This window comes from Polyergus mexicanus, unplaced genomic scaffold, assembly GCF_030449975.1.
Source record: "Polyergus mexicanus isolate NDT 795.1 unplaced genomic scaffold, iyPolMexi1.0 SCAF_12, whole genome shotgun sequence".
NCBI lineage: Eukaryota > Metazoa > Arthropoda > Insecta > Hymenoptera > Formicidae > Polyergus > Polyergus mexicanus.
In genome coordinates, this window is record NW_027223332.1 from 1,677,846 (window position 1) to 1,702,735 (window position 24,890).

General features: G+C 35.1%; 3 protein-coding genes across 3 annotated transcripts in view; 2 read left to right on the forward strand and 1 right to left on the reverse strand.

The window, feature by feature from the left end:
- Nudc (nuclear distribution C, dynein complex regulator) overlaps positions 1–7,713 on the forward strand; it is a 76,304-nt gene extending 68,591 nt beyond the window's left edge. The window contains exons 5-7 of the mRNA XM_070305387.1: positions 6,172–6,366; positions 6,929–7,131; positions 7,238–7,713. Coding sequence (XP_070161488.1) covers positions 6,172–6,366; positions 6,929–7,131; positions 7,238–7,289 — 450 coding nt within the window. The 3' untranslated portion in view covers positions 7,290–7,713. The remainder of the gene's footprint in view (positions 1–6,171; positions 6,367–6,928; positions 7,132–7,237) is intronic.
- Sfl (N-deacetylase and N-sulfotransferase sfl) overlaps positions 1–24,890 on the forward strand; it is a 384,325-nt gene that overhangs the window by 69,772 nt on the left and 289,663 nt on the right. The window lies entirely within an intron of this gene.
- Positions 7,898–24,744, reverse strand: LOC138938433 (uncharacterized). Its single transcript, XM_070305386.1, has 11 exons — positions 22,541–24,744; positions 21,469–22,062; positions 10,422–10,518; positions 10,200–10,321; positions 9,859–9,963; positions 9,654–9,784; positions 9,457–9,587; positions 9,176–9,378; positions 8,857–8,991; positions 8,559–8,783; positions 7,898–8,426 (listed from the first exon to the last, which is right to left on the reverse strand). Exons 2-11 carry the CDS (start codon positions 21,661–21,663, stop codon positions 8,139–8,141), a joined length of 1,632 nt encoding a protein of 543 aa, XP_070161487.1. The 5' UTR covers positions 21,664–22,062; positions 22,541–24,744; the 3' UTR covers positions 7,898–8,138.

The following is a 24,890-nucleotide window of genomic DNA, read 5'->3' on the forward strand; positions in this document are numbered from 1 at the left end:
GGGCTCGTCTCTTCTTGCATACGAGACGATGCACACGTGCATGCGTTCTCGTAGAAATATACGATGCACCTGTAAACTCGCCACACCTGTGAACGCGCTCGGCAAGAAGAGCTCATCGATCTTCTCACTCCTCCTCGATCCTGTACCATTTCCATCGCGTTGGTCGCTACATCTTGGTTTCGTTCGTCGTAAATATTATATTACTGATATTGGAATAATATTGAAATGATTTATATGTATTGCGTATATAATTTGCAATTGATAATCGCGTGTCAAAATCTTTTTTATTTATTAACAATTGTAACTTCTTCTTTTATTATCGTACTAACGTCACTTTGTCTTTGAAATAAGATATTATGTTATTATTTCATCTATATAATTTATAGCTGTATAACTATTTAATGGCAGTTATTGATTATAATGAGAATTATTATCGTTTGAATATACTTTATCTGCAGCATCTACCGGAAGCCATACATTAATTTTTTTATCTGTACCGTTTTGTCTCATTGTTAAAACAGCGATTAGCGCTAACTATATGTGGTTTTGTAAAAACGGGTATTAAATAACTGTCACGGGATAATTATATCTTCTGCCGCAACAAGATGTAACTGATTATGAAAAACGCGAAATGACGCTTGTATGGATAATTGCTGATTTAAAAACCAGATTTTGTGGCGTTAACATGATGTAAAAATTATTTTACATCAATCATTGTCGATATGTATTATTTTCAGAATCCGTTATAACAGTATGACGGAAAATCATTTTGTAAAGATCGAAAAGAAATACTGAAATATTGAAAAAAAAAAAAAATGCTGAAATATTTTCGCAATTTGATATAGTAATAGATATGATATGCCTGATATAATATAAAACCATTAAGAGCGATTTAACATCAAAGCACATTCAAATATAACACTTATTTATTTTCTATTGCATTATTTTTGTTAGGTGAAATATCCTTCATAGTGTCCATAAATATTAATATTTGAGATAGAATTAATCACAAGATATACATATTGTTAATTCACTTTGCTTGTTCATTTGACTCTAAAATGAGTATTTGCGAATCCATCGATATTCGCATTAAAGCTACAAATGGAATCCATGAATACAAATGGTTGCCTGTATATAAATTATTCTCTATTGTTCTTATTCTCATACTTTTAAATATTCCTCCTTAAATATTTCCTCCTTTTTGCAAATTATATCGTTGGAAATAATAGCAATTTTTTTTTACATTTCAACAACCTTCCGGAATATTTCTTCGATATATATCTAACATTATCTACTCTCTAATATGCAACTATGATATGAACATTAAAATGTGACAATTGCAAATCAAACTTGATGTTTAATCGATGCAAAAATATGTCTTCTCTGTGTAATTTTCTTTGGCACTGCAGCTAATTGATTCTTCGTTTTTTTTTTTTTTTTTTTTTTTTTTTTTTTTTTTTTTTTAACCAATATATAATTCATTATTAGAAGTCTTTGATCTCAAAGCCCCTCTTTTGATTTCATTTTACTATATTATTTCTTTCTTTTCAAAAATTTTGTTACTTACAAAGAAAAATTAAATATTTAAATTCTTTCGAGTTATTTAGCCTTTGCGATTGGTCCTGTTTTATATATATATGTATAATAATTTTAGAAACGTTATACAATCACGTAGTGCAACTTTTCTTATCTACATCAATAAAACTCTCTCTTTGAATTCTTCATAAAGAAGCTAGAATCTTAATAAAACACTGTAGAATTTTAATATCGAGATACTAATTTTTCACTTTCAGGTGTCCAACTGAAACAAACTAAAACATATTAGCAATTTTAGTTTACAAATATTTCTTATCTTATTGCTGCAACATTTATACTAATGTTTACTAAAATAGTTTTTGTAATTATTAAAGATATATAGCAACCTTTGTGCATAAACTATTTTTCGTTTACATTTTGCGACGTCCTTGGTGTCTTGAAGAAATAATACCGTCTTTGTCGAGTTTCTGTCGTTATATCGCTAAATTGATGTTTTTTGTTATCTACTGGTGTGCTTCTAGGCGAATAGAAAAATTTCATTTATCCGTTAATATACCGTACGATGTCGAATTGGCAAGAGTTGCGATTATAAATTTCGATCTCGTCGTGAGATCCCCTCCGCCTCGAAAAGAGGCGCGTTATTCAACATCGTGAGTAATGAACAAACTATTCGGTTACGCAAGAGCGAGGCCTGGTAAACATATGCGATCTTTTAGTATCAAGGATTCCGCCGAAGCGCCAAATAAATCGGTTATCCGCGAGCGAGATGACGCGCAGCTATAGCAGCCTTTGATGTCACGTTCGTCCGCTCGTGACAACAAGCCGAATGCCGAGGTCTCTGACAGAGCTTCATCATGTCGAGCCTATGAACTTGTATTAGGTGCAATATTTATGCCCATTTTTAGCATCTATGTGTCATTTACAAATGTCGAGAGCATCGAAATAATTCGCGAATATACACGAAATAAAATCTACCGCAATACACGTGACTCTATATAAAGTACAAACGTTTGTATAATATTTACGAATGATATTTACGAATCATAAATTCTAAGCTATATTGAATATATAACTTTAAGATGAATTTTATAATTTTATAATTTATTTAATAATTAAATTTCAAACAGCAAGTCTACGATATCTGCTATGAAATCATAATGAACGAGTGACGTGTCAGTTTTTAATGCCTATGTATCATTTTTAAATTGTTAATTATGCACATAAAAGAATAAAATTCCATGGAATTCGATCAAAAGTGCACGCATGTATGCATTAACTATGAAAACATATTTATAAATAGCGAACAGATCTCTCGTATATTCTGACACATAATTATCAGAAATCACACAAGCGATTATTTCTTTATTACGACAAAGGCTTTATTATAATTCTTCATCTTGACAATATCTTTGTTATGAATGGTCAACACGCCATTTTTAGTGCGGATACGTTATTTATAATTCCTCATGATATCATAAAACAATGGGAACTTTCAAAATTTGACTAGTTTATTTGTACATATCATTAATTCGTCCAAAAATCTGACGTAATATCGTAAGCTATTAAATAAATTATAGCGATTGTTATTATATCGATAACATTGTTAAATGAGTCAGACGGATAAATTTATTAGTCATGATTTTGAAGAACCAATTAGCAAGATACAGTTATTTCTTTTAAATTCAAGGATATTAGAGATGCAATCATCGGTTTTTTTTTTCTCGTGGTTTCTGTAAAGATTTACTCTATTCTCATAGCGAAGCAACAGTATGAATGTGAATAATATGTCTCGTACATTTCTTCGTAAAGCTAACAATCAAGTAGCTATATTTCCATTTCTAATTGCATTCTTGTTGCGAACTGTCAAAGATGCTGTTCATTATCTTCATCGTTGTTATTGGTATCTCATACATAATCACGTATGCCGAACTGGAAGCACACATATCCATGTATATATGAAAAAACTTTACATGTATTTATGCAATCTCGGTGCGACTACATAATGGTAAAAAGGAATGTTTCGCAAATCTAGTAGTCACGGACGACATCAATACGACACTTTATGCGGGTGCCAGGTTAAACCGGTAGGAATAGCAATGAATTATGTGAGCCAAAAGAATGAAGTTAACGATATTATATTATATTCTGTGAATTTTTATTAATATGCAATCTTTTATTCTCAATAGTATTCAAAATTACTAATATATTGTAAAATTGTTGATATCATTAATTGTAAATTATTAAATATATTTTGAATATATAGATTAATTTTGATAAAATAATTAATTTGTAAAATTTAAATAATTTTCGAAATTAAAATTTAATATATAAAATAAGTATTTTAATGAAAATTATTAATAGAAATTTAAATTTAATTATTAATAAATAAAAGTGCCAGCAATTGCGGTTAAACTTAAGATAAAAATAAATTTATGTAATTATTAAAAAAATATATTATCAATGTGAAATAAAATAATATAAGAAGAAAATATATTTATACATGTGGAAAATTTGAAAAACAATTGTAATTGAATATAAAATATGCCTTTAATCTTTCTATTATTTTTAATACGCGCACGCGACGAATTAAAAATAATTCTTTACTCGCGGAAGATTCTAATGACAAGCTGTGTCAATACAGCTGTGGTTGCCAATTGTAATGTATACATAAGAATCTCTGGTCTCTGAATGCTATTTTCTAAAGTAGAACAACTAATGCATGTTTATATAGCATATGTGCTTTGACAGCAAGATTGATCAAAGTTCGAACGTAATAATATAGGCAATACGTTAAAAGTAAATAAGAAAATAATATTACTTGACAACGACATTACCAAATAATTATCTAAAAAAATGCAATATTATTGCAATTGCAAAAAAAAAACAGATAATGAATGGTCAAAATTCTTATATATGATATGAATTGACTTTATAACGGGCATTTCGCGAATGTCTCGAAGATTGTTAAAGCATATGCGTCACAGTCTATTTAGGCTAGACCTCGGCAAAGTGAACAGCCTTACGACCGTCTTCTTCCTCGCCTTCTCGTTGCCGCTTTTATAATGATATTCCACTTTGTTAACGTCGGGCGCAAAGTCGGTAGCCATGATCCGTTTCCACGCACCGATGCACCCGACTCTATCACCACTATCATCGTCATCTCTCGTCGTTGTTTGTCATTCTAGAAATCTAAGAACAAACGATTGCGAGATAATGATGACGATCTTCGTAACACAATGCTTCATGAGCTGGTATTTTCTTTTCTCTATGGGAACCGAAATACAGTGAAAAATATCACAATAAGTTACAAAGTAAACGTCTGTCACAATAGTTTAAACGTCAGCTTGATCGCGAGATTCAACAGATTGCAAATAATCGAGTTGGTTGTGAGTTTACTACAAAAAACCAAAAAACCACGTAGCGTGAGAATTATATAAATATATATATATATATAATCTTATCTGTCATTTGAATAATAGTAACCGGAAAAATACGAGATGAAGTCTATGATAATGAAACGAAATTTGCGTAATACTCAGGAAATGTTTAAATTGCATATTCGTTATAAATTGGAATTGAAATATAGAAATGTGCAGGATACAAATCACTTTGTCACAGTAATATAAGAATATGTTAATGAATTTTGCTGTTCAATAATTGCTTCATAATTCTTATTGAGACGAAGGCTCTCGGCTTAAATAAATATACGATCGTCCATGAAAATTTAATATAGAATTAGAAATTCAAGATCGTAATATATTTTTAATACAACACATTACGTATGTTATGTGGTCATATAGTTTTAAAGAATGAAAAATTACTGACTTTTATCAGGATGTTTATAATTTTGATGGCGATTCAGAAGATCACACAAATGGATGACTTGATCATTTAACACTTTAATTTTGAACAAAAAGCAAACGCTTATGCTCGATCTACTCTTGATACTTTCGAACTGGCAATGATCCAATGTCAAGATCTGGTCCGCCTTCTATCAATTAAAACGAGCACTCTTTGTAGTTAACGAAGTGTATCGTACGAATATATATTTGGCAGGAATGTTAAACCTTTGCCATTTCGCTTTGTCGAGCATTACAATGCATCTTTCATCTTCCAGTTCACGGTTGGAAGATTCGAATGCTCCCACGAACTTTCCGAACGTTCAAGGTCCTCTTCTGAAGTCATTGCGAGTTTTCATTTCCAAAATCCAAGTCCGAGGTCGCTGTGATCCGGATCACAATGATCTGCAACGAGATCGTAATCGTAAAAGGATATAAACGCGTTCGTGCAGAACATATTGAGAACGAGTCCCGCTCTCACTATTGATCGATCGTTCTATTGTCTCTTTCTACTTGGGCGTACCAATTATCCATGGGAGTTTATAGTTTTTGCATGTCATTATATAAAATTATTGAAATAAATTGATGTAATTAATTTACATTATACTCATCAGAATCGGGGAGACGCGGGATGAAACGGATTGTAAAAAATAAAAAGAATATATAAATGTATATCATTTATTTATATTCTTCGTATATAATATAACGGATTCCAAGCGAATTTTTTAGCCGCCACTTGTGAATAATATTCGCTCGAGCGAACGAGTAAACATATGTTGCGATTTCTATATTACAGCTTAAAGTGCCACTAAAGGTAAATTTCTCGGTCAGGCCAAGGGATGTGGTTGTAACCATCACAAAAAAACAGTTAAGCTGCGGACTTAAGGGCCATCCGCCAATTCTTACCGGGGATTTCCCGCATGAGGTCAAACTCGAGGAATCTACTTGGGTAATCGAGGACGGGAAAGTGTTGTTGATTAATCTGGAAAAGGTGAGTCGTGGACGCATATACATGTGGCGGAGTCTGCGCCCTCGCATTAGTAATATGCTTTTTCGCGACCTCGCCGCTCTTCGGCCTTGCCGGAACCGTAATTCCGATAGTTCTAGGATCGTTCGATCACAGATATATGCGTGCGTCGAGATTTTTAAGATACGTGTGACTAATCGACGATGAATCCAATGTTTTAGACATGCAAAATACAATATTTAATGAAACACTGATTAATTATTTCATGATTATTATAATCGTTCGTGATTTTATTTGCCGCAGTTTTCAAAATTTTATATGTAATACTTTATGAAATTAAAAATATTGTAATAATTATATTATAATAATTTGCGATACTGCGATACAAATCAAAGCTAATTCGATATCAATTATCGATTAAAGAATGCAAAATATTAAGATTATAAATTAAAATCTTTAAGATCGTTTAGATAAAAACAAAATATTATTAACGGCAATGTAATTACAAATATGAATTTGTAATATGATATAATAGATTACAATATTTTCTCTTATCAATAATAAAACCGACATTTACCGTATGTAGGTGAATAAGATGCAATGGTGGCCTCATGTAATAACGAGCGAGCCAGAAATCAGCACGAAGAAAGTAAATCCCGAACCTAGTAAGCTTTCTGACCTCGATGGAGAGACACGAGGTCTCGTAGAAAAAATGATGTATGATCAGAGGCAAAAGGAGTTAGGACTTCCAACATCCGATGAGCAAAAGAAACAAGATGTTATCAAAAAGTAAGGCAACATATCTCATCGACATTTTTGTCCCACGCGCATATATATAAATTGTAGTATTATGTGTCAATATTAATATTTTTAATAATTTGTTAAATTTTTATAGATTCATGCAACAACATCCCGAGATGGACTTTTCAAAATGTAAATTTAATTAATCTTATTTGTTAAATTCACTGATATGCTTAATGATATTCTGATATTATATTGATACTAGTAAGATCGTATTTTACTTTTTATTATCACAATATAATGTGCGATTCTCTGCCTTCATAGCTTCGTATGTTTAAAAAACGAAACATATGCAATACTCTTTTACGCTTCAGAAGTTGCAGAAGATGGCACCACTATGTTAGGCTATATAATAACGTATACAGAATTTTACTATCGATCGAAATGTTCCTTGATTATTTTTTTATTCTCTTCATCGTTCTTTGTATTTTACTCATCTATAGCTTGAAAGGAAACAAATCGCACAGAGTGTGTTTTTGATTTTTATATTACATTTTTCACCTCTACCGATCTCGTCGATTGAAAGAGGATGGATTAGAATTGTATGAACATAATACACAAGAAATAAAAATTATGTAAACGTTTCCTTTCTTCCGAATTTCCAACAATATTAATTATGTTTAGTTATATATTAATTACTGATAGATATTTGGTTTAAAGGTGAGTAACGGATAAATAAAGAAAGCTATAGATATAATCAACTGCACAATTTCTGTAAAAATTTATACTTCATTCCGTAACTCCTTATATAAAAAGATACAAACATATTTTTACAGAAAATGTGAATTGTGATGTAATCATAGAGTGCAGCATAATTAGCTTTATATTTAATCTTTTCAAATGCAATTTTGCACTTTTTGCCATCTCGATAAATCGAGATATAACTTGATATTTGTAATCTGATTGCCTTATCATATTTTCTATCTTTATCCTCGTTCACGTGTGAATATTAATTATAATTATAATTTAGGTATATCTTTTAACAATAAGTGTATTCATTCATTTGCCTGTTTTATCACTTTTGTAATCCAACGCACATAATTAGATAGTCTCGCATATATACCGAATTTACCACGTTTGCCGCAACCTTCACCGAAACTAGTAATACCAAAAATTGTCCACGGATGATCAGGCTTTCGAGGATCTCTGCAAAGTAGAGGGCCTCCGCTATCGCCCGCGCAAGAATCCATTTTTCCACGGCGATAACCGGCACAGAACATATTGTCTGTGATTCTATAATCTACGTAAACTTCTCGGCAAGTTTCGGGTGACACTATTGGAACCTAAAATCAAACTTGATATTTATATTATTTAATTACATGTAATTGCGATTGTATCCTTATTACATTATCAAACTATTAAATTATTATTATTATTTTTTTTTAGTTAATATCTGGCATTATGAAATCGCGTACTCTGACTTCATGCAGCACATCCGTTCCAAAATCATCCGTCACGCTGGACTTGCCCCAACCGATAATAGTGCACAACTGGTTCGTAGGTAAAGGCTGCTTCGACGCAGGCAAACATGCGATACCTCTCGAGGGAGATGGGGTCAAGATAACTGGTAAACGAAGTAGAGCCACGTCGTTATCAACAGTATCGGCGTCGTATTCCGGATGGATGGTCACCGAATCCACCTACGCGGTCATAAAATTAATCACAATGGATCATAAAATTATTTCTATTGAGCTCTTCGATCGTGATTCCTACCCTGAGCTCTAATTCCGTGCCTTCTTTCACAGTTAAATCGTGCTCTCCAATGCGAACGTACAGACGTTTCCTAATGCAATGCGCGGCCGTCAATACCCATTGTGGGGATACTAATGTTCCGCCGCAGAAAGCTTCCTGGAAAAGTAAAGACAATTAATTTTGGTTTAATCATAAAGTCTTATTTCGCAACGTAAAGTCTTTTCTCGCATAATTTATAATTTTTTAGATTTCTATGCTATTCTAATTTTAATTTTATTTCTCTTTTACAGCTGTTAATTTAGCAAAAATGTAAGATTTATGTCGTCATTACATGACGTACTCGAAATCGATTTAACACAGCCACTTGCCACGGCCAACTTCCAGGTGTAGTTGGACGTCCGCCGATAATTCGCATGAAGTATGATAATCTAGCACTTTTATGAGAATTTGCCACTCCACACTTCCAAGTATTTGAATTCTTTTCCGGGGCGAAACTCGAATCGACGGTGTTGGGATTGAGTTCGAACTCGTCCAACACCAAGTCTAGAAAATAGGAGAAAAATTATTCATATTACATAATACTCTCTTATCAATGTATAGAGTGCTATTCAAGGTATTTACTTTCGCCATCTTCTTCGTGACTACCACGAATCTTTCGATGGATCCATCTTTGGCAAAAGCTACCTTCGACGTAACAGTAGGCGCTCTCTCGTATCACATCGCGTCCGCAGATGCCAGGCTTTCTGCACCATCTAATCAGTACCGAATGAGTATATGTTTATTGACGTTAGTTATATAATTGTATAAATTTTGTATACCTGTGACGTTGCGTAGTGCACAGCCTCGTGCAAGGCGACCATTTGCTCCATTTCCCGTAATGTCCTCCGGAGTGTTCTTTAATATCCTTACCTCTTCGATTTCCATGCCTAGGCTCTGCTTCTTTAGGTACCTGGCCGAGAAAGCGTATATATATTATTAACTAAAGATCGAAGGTGATTTGTATTGAGGAGAAGAGCGACTCACCTGGACCACGTGAAATCTTTCATCCCTTCGTCGGTGTCTTCGGCGTTGGCGTTGCTTGCATCGTCTTCGACGACCTTCTCTCTTATGTTCACAACCGCGTTCTTCCTATTATATCATGGCTATTAGTATTATATATTATAGGATAATACGATATATGACAACAAAATATTTTTCCATAACTACATATAAAGGAATTTCTTTTTATGTATTATTGCAAATTCAATATGAATGAATACACGTGTATATGTGTATTATAGAAGAATATATTTTATCATATAATGTGTCTCGATCTTCGAAAGATCACTCGCGATATATCATAGATATATTCATATATTTTTTACCCTAAGTACAGTTGATCCGCAATCTTTTTTCGTTCGACATCTCCTGACGCGATTTTGTGTACAATGCCGATCGCATACCGACCATTCGCTCCAATTCGTGAAATGCGACAGCTTCGTCGCTTCTGTAAAGATAAGTAAAAGATATTGTGTGCAAAAAATATTTTTAATTAAGAGAAATTTATTTATTTATGAAAACACAAAGTGACGCGCACACATACTTACTGTTCTTTGGTAAATATTTCACAGCAGATGGCTGATTGATCGAATGAAGATAATCTACATCGCCCTTAATTCCAAAGACAAATGTCTTATTTGCATTCTACAAACAATTTTCAATCGTTATTAACGATAAAATTACAGTATATATATTCTTTCATTATTAAGCCAAAATTATATTTTGTAATAATATTAATCTATAATTTTTTATACATTTGTTTTTAATCCATATATTATTGTTACAATATTTAACCAATAATATTTTTATATAATATTGTGCGAACTTCGACATTTACAGTATTTAAATATACACATCTAATAGATTAATTCGTTGATTAGTTGCGATCACATCACCTTAACGAAAGGATTAATCTCGGAGAAAATTTCATATCGCAATATTCATCGCTCCTACAGCATTTCTATATATTGGCAATGATTGTATGCTGATATAATTACTTTAAAATATTCTGAAACTGTCTGTCCTAGACTGATAGACTTAATAGATACGACCTGGTCAGCACTCGGTTGGTTCTAATATCGTTCAGTAGTCTCCAAGGCTGTAACGCCCAAGTCGCGATATTAAACTCAATTTGTCTGCTGGTAATGGCATCGCGACGTAACCGTTGTCGGCGTTAATCATGCGTTACGCGATGTCACCGTAGTTGACAGAGTACGTAGGTATATAAAATTACTGTTATTTCGCCGTCGCGCCTTATCGAAGCTCCTCGAAATGTTTGCCCGCTCTGAATCTCCGCAATAGTTCGGAGAGCCGTGATGATTCATTATAATTCAATTGGATTCAGGCACGATTAAAATGGTACTTGAAGCGTTCTTTTAACAGCCTACATATGATATAATATTATGTGCGAGATGAATAATGCAAAACTCGATTACCTAATCGAGGATGATTATCTTGGAGAAATCTAGTATTGAATTCATAATAGAAATAAAAAGGAGATATATCTCTCTCATATATATATATATATATATATATATATATATATATATATATATATACATTACATAGCTCTTAGAATTTAAATAACTGTTAACTGTTATTAAAGAGTACTCGCCATCGACGCTTTTTGAAGAAGAAATATATTTGACATGATAAATCTATAATAAGCATAATAAAATTGATGAAGTTGAGGAATCGCCTAGTAATTTAATATTAAATTATTTCCTAATTAAATCATATGATTTAATACTAAATTACTTGTCGAAAGATAGAACGCGAGATAAAAAAAATGCTAAATGAAGAAAGAGCCGAAACGACGTGGAAAAGACAATGATGGAGCGAGTGAAATTTATATGCGACAAGGTTAGCGTGTCCAAACTAGGCTGAGACGTGCGGTACCTTGCATCTCGGTGACGATCTTGTAAAAAGTTCATACCGCTAAAAGAAGACAATTCCGGAGGGTGAAGTCGAAGAGCGCGTTGCCTTGTTGTCTCGACGCGACTTCGTCATTTGAAAATCTTTACGGAGTCTATATGAGAACGCACGACGAATGTCGAAGAATTTTTGTCCAAAAAATAAAAAAAAAATAAATAAATAAACGACTGCGGTAAACAATTTATATAAATTTTAATTTGTCAAACGAGCATTTTGATTTTTTTCATAATTTCAATATTTATCGCAATTCGGTAACAGACGAATTTTATTCTTTAATTCTTAGAAGAAGAAGGAAATCTAATACATCTATCTATCCATCGTCTCTACTTTTCCCTCATACTTTCCTCGTCTATTCCACAAAGAAGTAATTCATTTTAAATCTATTTGCATAGCGTAAATCTGCTTTACACACACGATCGAGATCTCTAATATATTTATGAAATATATATTACGATAGAGAAGATTAATAATGAAACTAGACAAAAATCGAGATCGAGGAATGCTTTGATGAAAATTAATAAATGCAAGTTAAAACTGTTAGAATGTATTTGATATACGGCACACGTAATTCGAAATTACCATTTCTATGACCCAATCTGGATCATGAATGCACGAAGAAACATGATACAGAGGTCGAATGGTAGATGAAGAAAGGTTCGGAAGCCACTTCACGAGCTAACGCCTGAGCTATACCGTAGATGGTATCGTGGCTGGTCTCTGCCCACTGTGCCTGCGTATATTTTAATATTACGAGATCGACGCATTGATACCATGATGTACGCTTTCATTGACATACAACTTCGTGCATTGTACTTTCTACAATTTCTCTTAGACAATTTTTCAACAATCTTTGGTAAATGATTTGTAAGAGTATTGTAAGAACAATTTATATTTTTATACAATTCGATCTTTAATTTATTCTCTTTTAACGGTTTGTTGAAGTGTTACATCGGAAAATTCGGCTACAGTTTGAAAATTATAGTTATTATACTAGTAATAATTAAATAATTAATAAATAAAAAATTTGACACACGCAATTCCGTATAAATCGCGAAGACAGAGGGGAAGTCGCCGAAAGATTCGTTTCGCATTCATTGACGCTCTCCCCCGCCCTAAATGGTAGCATCATCGGGTCTGTTCAATGTCCGAAAATGGTTGGAAACTTTTTTAACGAAGGATTGCTACGGAAATTTAATGTCGGAATCTCGTGGACCTGCTTGTCTCGCCACGCTGTCAACGATGTTTGCTATGGCAAGTTCGTGATCTGATTTATCTGTTCGTAAAATTAAAAGACCGTTTTTGCTGTATTTATTGATATCTTTAAGATCTTGTTTATAATTCTAAAGTTAAAATTTAAAATTTTAAAGAAAAAGCAAAAGAAAAATTAACTTGAGAAATATGATCACATTATATATTATATATGAAGAACGCGCACGCTTCTAATAATGATAAATTAGAATTTCATTTGACGTGTAATCACGATGTAATTTCAGTGTAATTATATGCCATAACGCATTCGTTCATTTATTCTCAAGAGAAATTATGGCTGCATCACATCTTTGACGCAGCTGGAATATTTGTTTCAACTCCCCCCCCCCCCTCCCATCGATTTATAGAGAAACATAATTGCGATAGTATACTTACACGTATAACAAAATGATCATTACGACATTGTCACGATTGTTGCATATATGCGAATAATGTTAGACTCGTAACATTCATGGGACCACAATTTACAATCGCATCAGCGTTTATTCTCTCCTGCCAACAATCTATTAAAGTAATGGACGGCATCATAAAGTACAATAATGCCGTACACAGTTGCATCGACAGCTGTTAGGAACAATTCATACGCTTTGAAGCCCGTTTGGCAACATGCACTCGTTACCAGGCATAACAACGCGATTTTATTTCTCTCTTTTTGCACCACTTCTTGCTTTATGTAAGCGGTTCCGATGCCTTTCAAGCCAAAGTTTACGAGAACTCATATAAATACTGCTCTGTTTTAATTAAGTTTTTAATAGCGGTAATAAACGCGCGCGGCTCGTTTTAAAAAATCATCGCCTATCCTATGAACATTGTCCCATGATGAAAGTGACTTCCTTATACTTTTACAAGTATAAGTTGTTTCTCTTTCGCGTGATGTGTTTAAAATATAAGCCACACTAAACTATTTCGACGGCATTCATCCACGAAATTAATCTAATTACTAACTTAATGCATACGCAATATATTTCCGATATAAATAGCACACATGTTAAAATTATCATAATTGGATCTGGTCTCAAGAAAATTGCGTCATTAAGATATCATATTCTTAAAGTTCGAGGCGAATGAGAGAAGAAAACTATTATATTGCTGTAATTTATTCTTTATTTCTTCTGATCCATTTGCGGTACAATATGCATCCAACACGTCACGCATTACGTAATTCCTTAAATCGTTTTGCTGACGAGTGAGAATATGCAAAATTTATTGCCAATCGCAGTAACGGTCTTACCTGCTTATTACGTCTCTCTCTCAAAAGTTCCATAGACATATCTCATAATCTCTCCATGCTGCGGGAAAATCATTGTGTATGATTTACTGTTTGCATTGTTTAATATATGTATAATTTAACGCGACAGAATAATTTTTACCAAGCTGGTTGGAATATCATGCTTCTTATGATATCTCTGTGAAATCGTTAAAATATTGATAATAATTCATATAGAATATTCTCGCTACAACATTCAAATCGAACATTAATGTCACGATAAACTAAATATCGATATTCCTTTGGAAGATTGCATTTAATGGACATTATTTATTATCGCACAAATATCATCGTATTTATTATTTACTCTTTCCCATTAATCACGCGTAGAGGATTAATTTACAAGTATATGTGACTTACATCAAAAAATTGACTGCACTTTTTCATACTTAATTTTTTTCTCTCATTCGCCTCGAACTTTAAAAATACTTTTAATGATGCAATTTTCTTGAGACGATATTTATTTATGATAATTTTAATACGTGTGCTATTTATATCGGAAATAGTTATATACGTTATACACGTTAAGTTAGTAATTAGATTGATTTCGTGTGATCAACGTCGTCAAAATTTTTCTGCCATCTCAGTAAGCGTAAATAGAGAGCGGCAAATAAAAGATTCGGGAAACGATTTTTCAAATTCACGGTAAAAGCCAAGTTCACAAGGAGTTAATTTGCGTCGGCGTTTCAAGTGGGAGAATTAAGACCGTAAAACTGGCCATTATGATCGTTTGAGGAACAGCGGCAAAGGGAGTCACCTGCTGCGCTTTTAACCATCGCTAACCATCCGTTCTCTACTCGCCGTTCCCTTCGTTCGTTCTTCCACGTACAGTACGCGTCCGGCTTGCATTTATGGCCACGGTTATTTCCGGATCAGCGTCTCCGACACCATACGCCACCGCTTTATATTACTAGGACTATGTAACCCCTTATTGTTTCTTGACACTGGCATTCCCTCGTATGAAAGATTCTGCGCGAGATACATCAATGCCCGCGGCTAATTTTACAAGTACTCTATCGATACGCTATGCGGAACTTTCATAAAGGCTGATCATCATTTCCTCATTTCATTTTTGTTTTGTTAGATGCGATAGAATTGAAAGCGCGCTTTCGCAATTAAATTTTCAATTTTAGCGAATTTATATGGCTTATCTGTTTACAATTATCGCAAAAATTGATATTTTTACTTATTAATATCTGGCATCTATAAAAACACACGCGATAAAGCGTCTTAGTAATAAATAAATTCCATGTGGAAAATAATTTAACCATTATCTGATTTTGCGAAATTAATCTGTCAAGGCAATCAGATTTATTTAATGATGATGAAATTGTGATGTCGCGTTCTCTCGAATAGAATGCTTACATTTACGGGAAACGGTACATTCATTAAAAAAAAAAAAAAAAAAAAAAAAAAAAAAAAAAAAAAAAAAATGCATGAACGATAGTTAATACACAATATTAACGAAGGCTCTTTGTAGACGAGTTATACCAGAATAACTTGTTTCGAGTCATTCCCACCTTGTGCACGACGATTGCTAAATTCAAAGTAAAGGCATAATGTCACGTGCAGCAAATACATCGTGCTCATAACATTATGCACTTGTCCTTCAAATTTAAAGATGTCATTTATAAGTGTAATTTCTAAACGTTATTACCCACTATATATATATATATAAAATTGTAGACATATATAAAAAAATATATAAAATTGTAGACATATGAATAATAATAAATATGTATGTAAAACATTGAAGATTTAGATAAATTTTTCGTTCTTCGAATTTTATTCTCTTTCACAAACAGACGAATACCATCAAACAAATATTTCATTGAAACGCACGTGCGATAGAACTTTGCTTAAGCAAGTCATGCGTTTCTTATCGAAGCATCAAACGTGAGACAGTAATTCGTGTCATGAGCTGTAATGTGTATGGAACACGAAAGACTTCAACAATCATGCATTGAACTCCCGGCTGATCGCAGAATTTTAATCATTCGTTCCGCCATTGGTATCGCGATCGCTTTTCCCGCGTACATCAACGACGAGACAATGGAATCGCCGGTCTCTTGGCACAGACGACGTGAAACGTCTTGGTAAAGAAACCACGAGGAAGATGAGTAGAGACGGCCGGGCGAGCGTGTGGAGTGGGTGAGACGGGGAAGAGACGTCGGTAGAGACGAGCCCCGACGGATTTTACGGGGAGGGAAGGGAGAGACGAACGTGATCTCAAACGCGGCTGCAAGTCTCGGGACGCTGCTAAAGGGACATCGTACGCGACATTCTCCTCGTCCTTCTTTATGCTCTCTTCGTCCTCTCTTGGGGCCTCTTACACTCCCCCTCCCCTCATCTTCCTCGTCAGAGTCCCGCGTGGTACCTCGTTTCTTTCCCTGACGACGACAACTTTTTGTCAGCCGCGAGACTCACATACTTCCTGCCCGACAACGGGCTGAAATTCCACGCGATAGTCGTCACGATATGCAATAAGAAGCTAATCGAGCTGAATTCGCTAGAAGGAACTGCCGGGTGATACGGAGAGTCCCGTGGGAGAGGATTCTCCACGGGGTGCCAACGAGACGTTCCAGTCTTTCCCGATGGTTGTTCTTGCTTCGGTGAAAAGCACGCAGTACCAGAACATTTTTTGCGTAGCCTAATGAAGCGAAGGAAAGCTTCTCCGGTTATTAGGCGATTTAACTTGCAGTAGGCATGGACTTCTATTTTTTTTTTCTTTTTTAACACGACTTGGAACGCGGTATTCGAAACATCCACCGTTATCGAAAAATAGCAATTTATTGCTGAACGTGTCGAATTTAGCGCGAGTAAGCCGATATGAACCAGTTACAATCTTACAAACTTTGAATGCATAAAGAAATAGCGTAATAATAAAAAAAAACTGTCGTTAATAAAACGTTACTATAATATTATTCTAAAATAATAATAAAATTCAATATTAATTTTATCCGATTGCGTTCGCTGATTTAAATAATAAAAGAACGTTTTCCGTGCTAAACGCAAAAAAAAACGTGGCACTGGCAATATTTCATGCACGACTGCACTGACGTTTTCTCGGCAGAAAAACGATTTTCGCATGTGATTGCGGAGAAATCGTTCGTGAGCTTTCTTCATCGCGGCGTCAAAGTTCGCGATAATGTTCGGGGAAGGTTGCCTCTTCAAGAAAGTGGAACCAGCCGTTGCTGGCATGTTTCGACGATATCTTTCGGTGTTCTAACGGAATATACGAGCATCATCGAGGATAACGCGGTAGGAAGTTTCACCGCGGGTTGCCCGTGCTAAAACGGTCGAGGTCAACTGTCGACGAATGATACCTACGCGATTAGAAAGTCGAGAGATGTTTTAGCGGGAGATTGATGCGACGTCTTTTTTTGCAAATGTCCGACAACACTCGTTACAAAGTTGAGAGGCGACTGTTAATTGGAAAATCGGCATCGCGGTTGATTCTATTTTCTGGGATGCGAAAGGCGCTTCTTCGACTTTAGAGTTCGCTCGGTAGAATGCTTCTTTACGAGTTGTCATGGGGTGTACAGGTGAAGTCTCTCGCAGTAGAAAATAAGAATTACATACATTAATTAAGTGGTTATTATATTGATTTTGTTCCTCTGATAAAATATCTTCCAATATGACAAAGAATCATATTGTGCACATACAGAAGACGATTTACATAAAATATTATATATGTATATATATAAATGTCAAATTATAATTTAATACAATTACATAAAATTATAAGTATAATTCTAAATTCTAAACAGATTCAGTAAAAAATAATATTTACGATATATTAAGATTATATTAATTAAATTCCTGAGATTTTTAACATCTGCAAAAATTCTTTATGTTGAATTCATTAATCATAAAATCTCTTTATTTAAAAGTATAGATATATTTAAAAGAGCTAGTTTTATATATATATATATATTAATTTGAAAAAGGATGCTAAGATATTTAAAGAGATATTTAAAGATATTTAAAGACATTTGAAGAGAAAGAGAGAGAATTTTCAATTTACCGAATATTCATACGATAAGACATGTTAATAAACGATCTGAAAAAGGAGGGAGGAGAAACAACATAATTCTCCTTGGGACTTCCTAGTTAATTCACAAGCATCAGCTCTAATCGATATACTAATAGAGGTATCTTTGCTCGGTAAAATGCTAAAAGAAGATACAGAAACTACTTGAAAGACACGCCTGCATTCCTAGCATCACATGATCACGATATCGCCGTCGTATAAAAACTAGAGAAACAAATATCCGTTAGTCCATTATTTCTAACAAACCCGAATTTATAGTCGACGAAGATGACGCGACTCTAGACGTAAAAGCTCTTCCAACATCTACGGGGTATGACATTTTGACGCTGTGTTATAAATTAGCCTGTTAGCCCGACGATACGCACTGTCGGATAAGCAAGAAAAGATTTAGATAAGGGCTTATCTGTTTCTCTATTGTCGTGTGCATACAAATACGTTCATCCTTTTGCCTTTTTCTTTGTAAAGTTTTTCCAGGCAATAGCTAGCTAGCGGATTATTCGGTATCAACTACGGTATCGACAAAACGACGAATCGTGTTCGGTTCGATAACCCGAACGAGCAACGATTTTGCGAATGTCCGATTACGATGTAATATCATTCATACGCAGCAACATCACAAGGCGACGCAATGCGTCGAAGAAATGGGAGTTGCATTCGTCCAGTCAAATATAACCCGCGTCGCTATAACTGACTAAGAGTTTATCGCGGAGAGATTGACATTCGAGCATGTATCGTTGAATTTTGATAAAAAGTCACCGCGGCTAAGAACACGATGTTTAAAATGATCACCGCGATGCATCATTTTAGATAGATCTTGATACCGAGGTATCAAGATTAGTTTTCATATTGTCTTGTTTCGAAATTTCAGACAAGATCAAGACAAGATTTTTAATTAATTATAAAGATTATATATCAAGATTAAGATTATTGGTCTTGTCAAGATTATATATATATATATACGCGCGCGCCCGTGTACATATAATGTTTTGGAAAGTAAACGAATGGCATGAATAGTAATAATTATTTTAAATTACTATACTTATTATATAAAGATAATATATTGTTAAATATTATTTTAAACAATTATTCAGTATTAAATAAAAATTATTAATAAAATCAGACAAGACAATACAAGACAAGATTTTTGCTACTAAAATTCACTCAAGATCGAGACAAGATTTAAGTTTCCGAAAATTTTCAATACCAATACAATAATTTTACGAATATTCTTTTGAGTCTTGTGCAATTCTAATTTTAAATGCGTGCTTTTAATCGTTAGAAAAGGAAAAATAAATATAAAATTTCTTGTAAGCTCTATGTAACAAATTGATGGCTGCTCTAACATCACGTAAGAACAATTACTGTTTGAATTTATAAGATGACACTTCCGTGTTCTTTTCTAGTATAGTTTGCTAAGTGACGTTCTCTCTCTCACACACACACACACACACACACACACACACATCCCACGCAAAGTTCATATAATTTTCAGCGCGTCTGCGTTTCTGCCTTGCTTGTAACGGAACCTTGTGTTTTGCAGAGTATAAATACTTCGTTGATTCCCGCATCTTAACGTATCTCTTTTTAAATTATAACGATTACTGCAAGATGAGGATTTCGAGCAATGTTATTACCGGCCTTGCCAGCAATAGAACTAGTTTACGTGTCGGCATATTAACCTCGAAATTGTAAATGATTATTGCAGTCTAAGAATGGTCACGAAACGAAATTACAGTAATTATACCGGTGTGCTTAGCTAAAACGAGATTTCTCCGCTTTGGTCGGTAATTGCGTTAGTATTGCTAGGTTCCTGCTGACACGATGCTTTATCGATTGTTTTAGGTCTCTTGAACCTTTCCGTCTTCCTTAATCCATCTACTAATTACTAATCTATCTTTGATAAATTGCACTAGATTAGCCTGCGTATATTAAAAAAAAATAAGTTCAATATTCTCTTTACATTGAATATGCATGTATTCAATATATTAGCGATTGTGATAATTGTACAAAACATTTTTTAAAAATGTTTAGTTTTTTTTTACATAAATTTAAAAATATTTATTTACACATTTGTTTAAAGCATTTAATTTATTAATCAAGCTATAAGTGAAGTATAAATGAATAAAGAGTAACAAGAATTTTAATTAAATGTAATTTCGAAAATTTATATTATTCGGATCAACATTAATTTATCTTACATTAAATCTGGAGATTACACGTGACTTTCGAAATTAGAATGTATATTAACTGGATGTGCTAGATATTATATAGATTCGGCAGGCAATTAAGTAAACTTGTACACGATAAACATTCAAAATTACGGTGCATCAGCTGAGTACCAGATACGTTTAATACCCCGATTAAACAATTTTACGATCAATTTTCGATCGGCCAGAAAAGTCTTCACTTCCCGTAATACGATGCGAAGTCGATACTTCTACGGTCTTAGAGGCTAAATACACTGCATTCGTGAAAATTATTGTCTACCATGCTGCAGTTAGTAATTCCAAAACCCTTTCAGCTAAGGATGCAATTCTGCGCGCTGCTTCTAACCTTCGTAAAGATATACTCAATTACATTTATGTAATTCATTCGATAAATAATCGATTTTAAATTTATTATGAAACTGTAATCTGCAAAAACTGCGTTATATTGTATATATAATCCTCATATTTTTTCTTAATATAAATAATCTTCTCCTTTTCTTTCTATATGTGATATTTTAATCCATGAGATTCTTCACTGCAATAATTTAATTATAATTAATTTTAATACGGTCTTAATGTTCGATATTTCCGGAATATTATTGATGAGATAAAATATATAAATTATAGCAAGACATAAATCATATTGACAGCATCAACAAAGAATATTGCAACTGAATTTTTTAATTTAAATTTGCATACTTCTATTTTATCAAAAAATAAATAATGTAATCCTAATTCATACAATTTTATTCCTGACTGATAAAATTTTTTCGCGGGAAGAAAATTATTGCAAAATTTTAAAGAACTAGATTTTTGCGGTTGCAATACTTTCTACCGGTGTATCGTGGATGTATAGTACTTACCAAGTCGGCGGCGAACGCGTGGCCAAGAGCAAGCAGGACGACGAGGATACGGAGGATCGCGGCGCCGGCGATCATGCCCGGAAGTAGTGGTTTGGCGGATGGCAGCCAGCGGGGTGACCAGCGCAGACAGTTCGACGGCGACGGGGACGCGCTCGTCGGCGAGACAAGCCGGTGATGCTCCTGTCGCGGACGCATCGCGTCATGATCGCGACGTGCTCGCGCTTTACGGACGCGGGCCCGACGACGGCGTGGCTTCGGTTCGCCGGCTGTACCACGTACCTACTTACTTATTTTTCCACCTTCGAGACGAAGGAGCTGCTGCGTGCGTAAACGCGTGCGTACGTACGCGGCCCTACGCGCTGCAGATCTATAAATACGGGCACGACTCCGCGCGAAGAATTTCAAACAACCGTGCCGTAAAATATCGTCGATGAAAGAGTCCCGGGAAGAGATTCGGGAGCTTCGAAACTGTCAACGGCCTCCTCCGTCGAATCCGCCGCGAGGTAGCTCTCGGCCTTGACCCTGCGTCCTAAGTCCGGACGCGTTGATCTGCCGTAATGAAATCCGATACAGACAGATCTCCTTTAAGGCAGCCTAATGGCGTAATGATATTAAAATTAATAAAGAGAATTGTCTTTTAGAATAAGAGATACAATAATACCAATTCAGACAATTCAATCGAACGAATTATATTAATTATTTGTATATTTAAAGAAATTGTATGAAAATAAAAAACGATATGTGATTTAATCATAGGTAAAATTTCTGTGATAATTCAAGCATTCCGTGAATTAAATATATACGGCAAAGATTTCTATTATAACGCAGCATAGTTTATATTTTTTTCAGCCGGCGTTCAAACCGGCCAGCTAAGAAAGAACGTAAGAAAAAAGAATACACGTTTAATTACTTTATTTCCGATGAGACTGTTTAACGTCTTATCGTCGCGTGCAAATCGTTACAAGATCAAAATATCACACTTGACGTCTCTCGCCTCTGGAGAAGAGGCGAGCCTTCACTGCTACGTGCTTAAGTTCCCTAAATAACGTGCATCAACAATGCGAAATCTTACCGGTATATTTTAACGGTGTATCCGAAAGAATAAATAGCCCGAAATTTTTCGACGCGCGAAGAAGCTCGTCGATGTATCAAGGACGTCCCAGACCCTCGAATAGATGCGACGAGGCCACTGATAGCTTCTGCCTTGGCATTCCAATCATCGTAACAATACTTGCGATCTTCGATACGGTATGCGTTTATAGCAGTAGCAGACGATGAATAGTAGTAGACGGAGTAATAGATGAAGACAACTGAGTAGTTTCCTTCACCGTGGATCACGCGTGAAGACGCGATCACGATCGCGAATGTCTCTCGTGAATGTTCGATCTGTCAACTAAGCTCTTTGCGGTAACGACGATCGTGCTTGATAGCCCGGTTTACTGCGAATCGTCGTACGCGAGATTAAAGGCGAACCCTGTTTTCACCCTGCGCACGCGGAGAGATATCGCTCTCATCTTCTCCAGCCGGTAAAATTATTTAGCGTGGAATACAACGTGGCGGGGCACGTCGACCGACCAAGCGCGGAACCGGCTGATATTTTTAGTTCTCCCGACGTCTTCCACAACCGACGTCTGTCTTCACCTTTGAGAGCTACCTAGAGCTCGTAGCGATATCTTTGTTCTTCCTCGAAGCACTCTCCCGTGCACCGGTATTGCCGGCGAATCATGCCGCTTTCCGATAAGGTTGATCGATGAAACCGAGATGAGATATTTCGGTTCTTCTTTCAGTCGGCATCATATTAGTAGTATTACGCGAGTCACTGGATCCCGTCGCTACATTTCATCTTATACGAATTCTAGAGATTACAACCGTTAATATCTTATCACGTTTATGTTTATTCGATAAGATGAAATTTCATATCTCAGAGTTGCATTACATAGTATCAGTCTTATGAAACACGAAGAAATCAACAGATTCTTCACCTTTTACGAATTCTTCAGTTATCGCTCTATTCCACTTAACTAATTATCTACTTGTTTCTTCATTTAATTGTCTTTCTCACCATCGCATGTGTCATCTATAAACTTTTTTTTTTTTTTTTTTTTAATTCACTATAACAAAACGCAACTTTTGCAACTTTCTCTCTAAACAAGATTGCGCATCGATTTATTCGTCAATGATCAAATAAAATTTAATATGAATGAAATGTAATCGTCTTCTTGCACTAGTAATTTTGCGCGGAGATTTTTATCTGTCATCGGAAGTAATTAGGAAGCGATTCGTCAATGCGAAAGGACGCTGTCCGATATGTCGTTCACGCGGGAGCTACTCGAGCGAGCGCACGCACGTGGCTTCAGGCCGACTGATGAGATACACGCGCGCGAGAGGAAGTATCAACGGAGGCTGCTGAGAGGAGTGGCTGCCGAGCTAGGCGGAAGTGGAGGGTGATTCTGCGGCGGGAAGTGGAATGAAGGCGGATGATATCTCCATCTCTACTTCTTGAAGATGCGTTTACGGTCGATCACGCGCGTAAATTAATTCGTATCGATGCGATATTTGTTCGGCAAACGGTGGGAGAGAGCGTGTTGGTCGACAATCGACCAGACTGGTCCTTGCGCGATGATTTTTTAATAAGTTTTAAATGAATTAACCGTTTAAACGTTGCTTGATAATTTTTCGTTCGAAACGTTAAAACACGCACGATGTATATTTTGCGCATTTTTTATCGATATACTTAGACATGTCATGGAAAGAATTTTCATGAGAAAATTGTGACATCTTCCGAGCCGCCTTTGATATTAAGCGTTAATTTCTTCGTTCATAATCTTTCGCGCTTATGAACATTTAGGTCACTCGGACGCGCATCTTTCGCTGCACTTATTAATCATAATATTAATCAAACCCTTTAATGAAACTTTTCGATTTTTTTAGAGTTTTTAAAATATTGGGACAAAGTGTTAAACATTTTTGCTAACCTTATAGTCTGAAATTTGAATCACCCTTTTGTAATTTCAAATTTTATTCACCAATCCCGAAAAAAGAAAAAGAGAGAGGGAGGGAGGAAGCAGAGACCGATCAGGGTCGCTTGAAGGATTCGGTTAATGACACACGTCGTAGTTGCCTACCAGAGTATCCCTGTGGTCCGACCACGCCCCGCTTTCGCAAGAAGATTACACGAAATTGACCGTTTTTGAGGAAGAAATAAGCATGAAGCATGGCCGCTCTTCAGGCCGGTGATTTCGTTCCCGAAACGAGGGCCGTCTTTCGACCTAAGCGAGACTGACTCATGTAAACGATATGCTCGCAGATCGGAGGCGTTCCACTCGTTTGAGGAAACTGTTACATTGATTAAAATTGCTCGCGTCCATCTCGCACCGTATATAACGATTACACGTCGAGGACACGACGTACGCGCAATAACG

Excerpts from the sequence above, each read along its gene's own strand:
- LOC138938433 (XM_070305386.1), bottom strand. The coding sequence starts at position 21,663 with ATGCGTCCGCGACAGGAGCATCACCGGCTTGTCTCGCCGACGAGCGCG. Across the intron at positions 8,784-8,856 it reads GCACGGAATTAGAGCTCAGG|GTGGATTCGGTGACCATCCA; the intron begins GTAGGAATCACG and ends ATGACCGCGTAG. Across the intron at positions 8,427-8,558 it reads ATGTGCTGCATGAAGTCAGA|GTTCCAATAGTGTCACCCGA; the intron begins GTACGCGATTTC and ends GTTTGATTTTAG.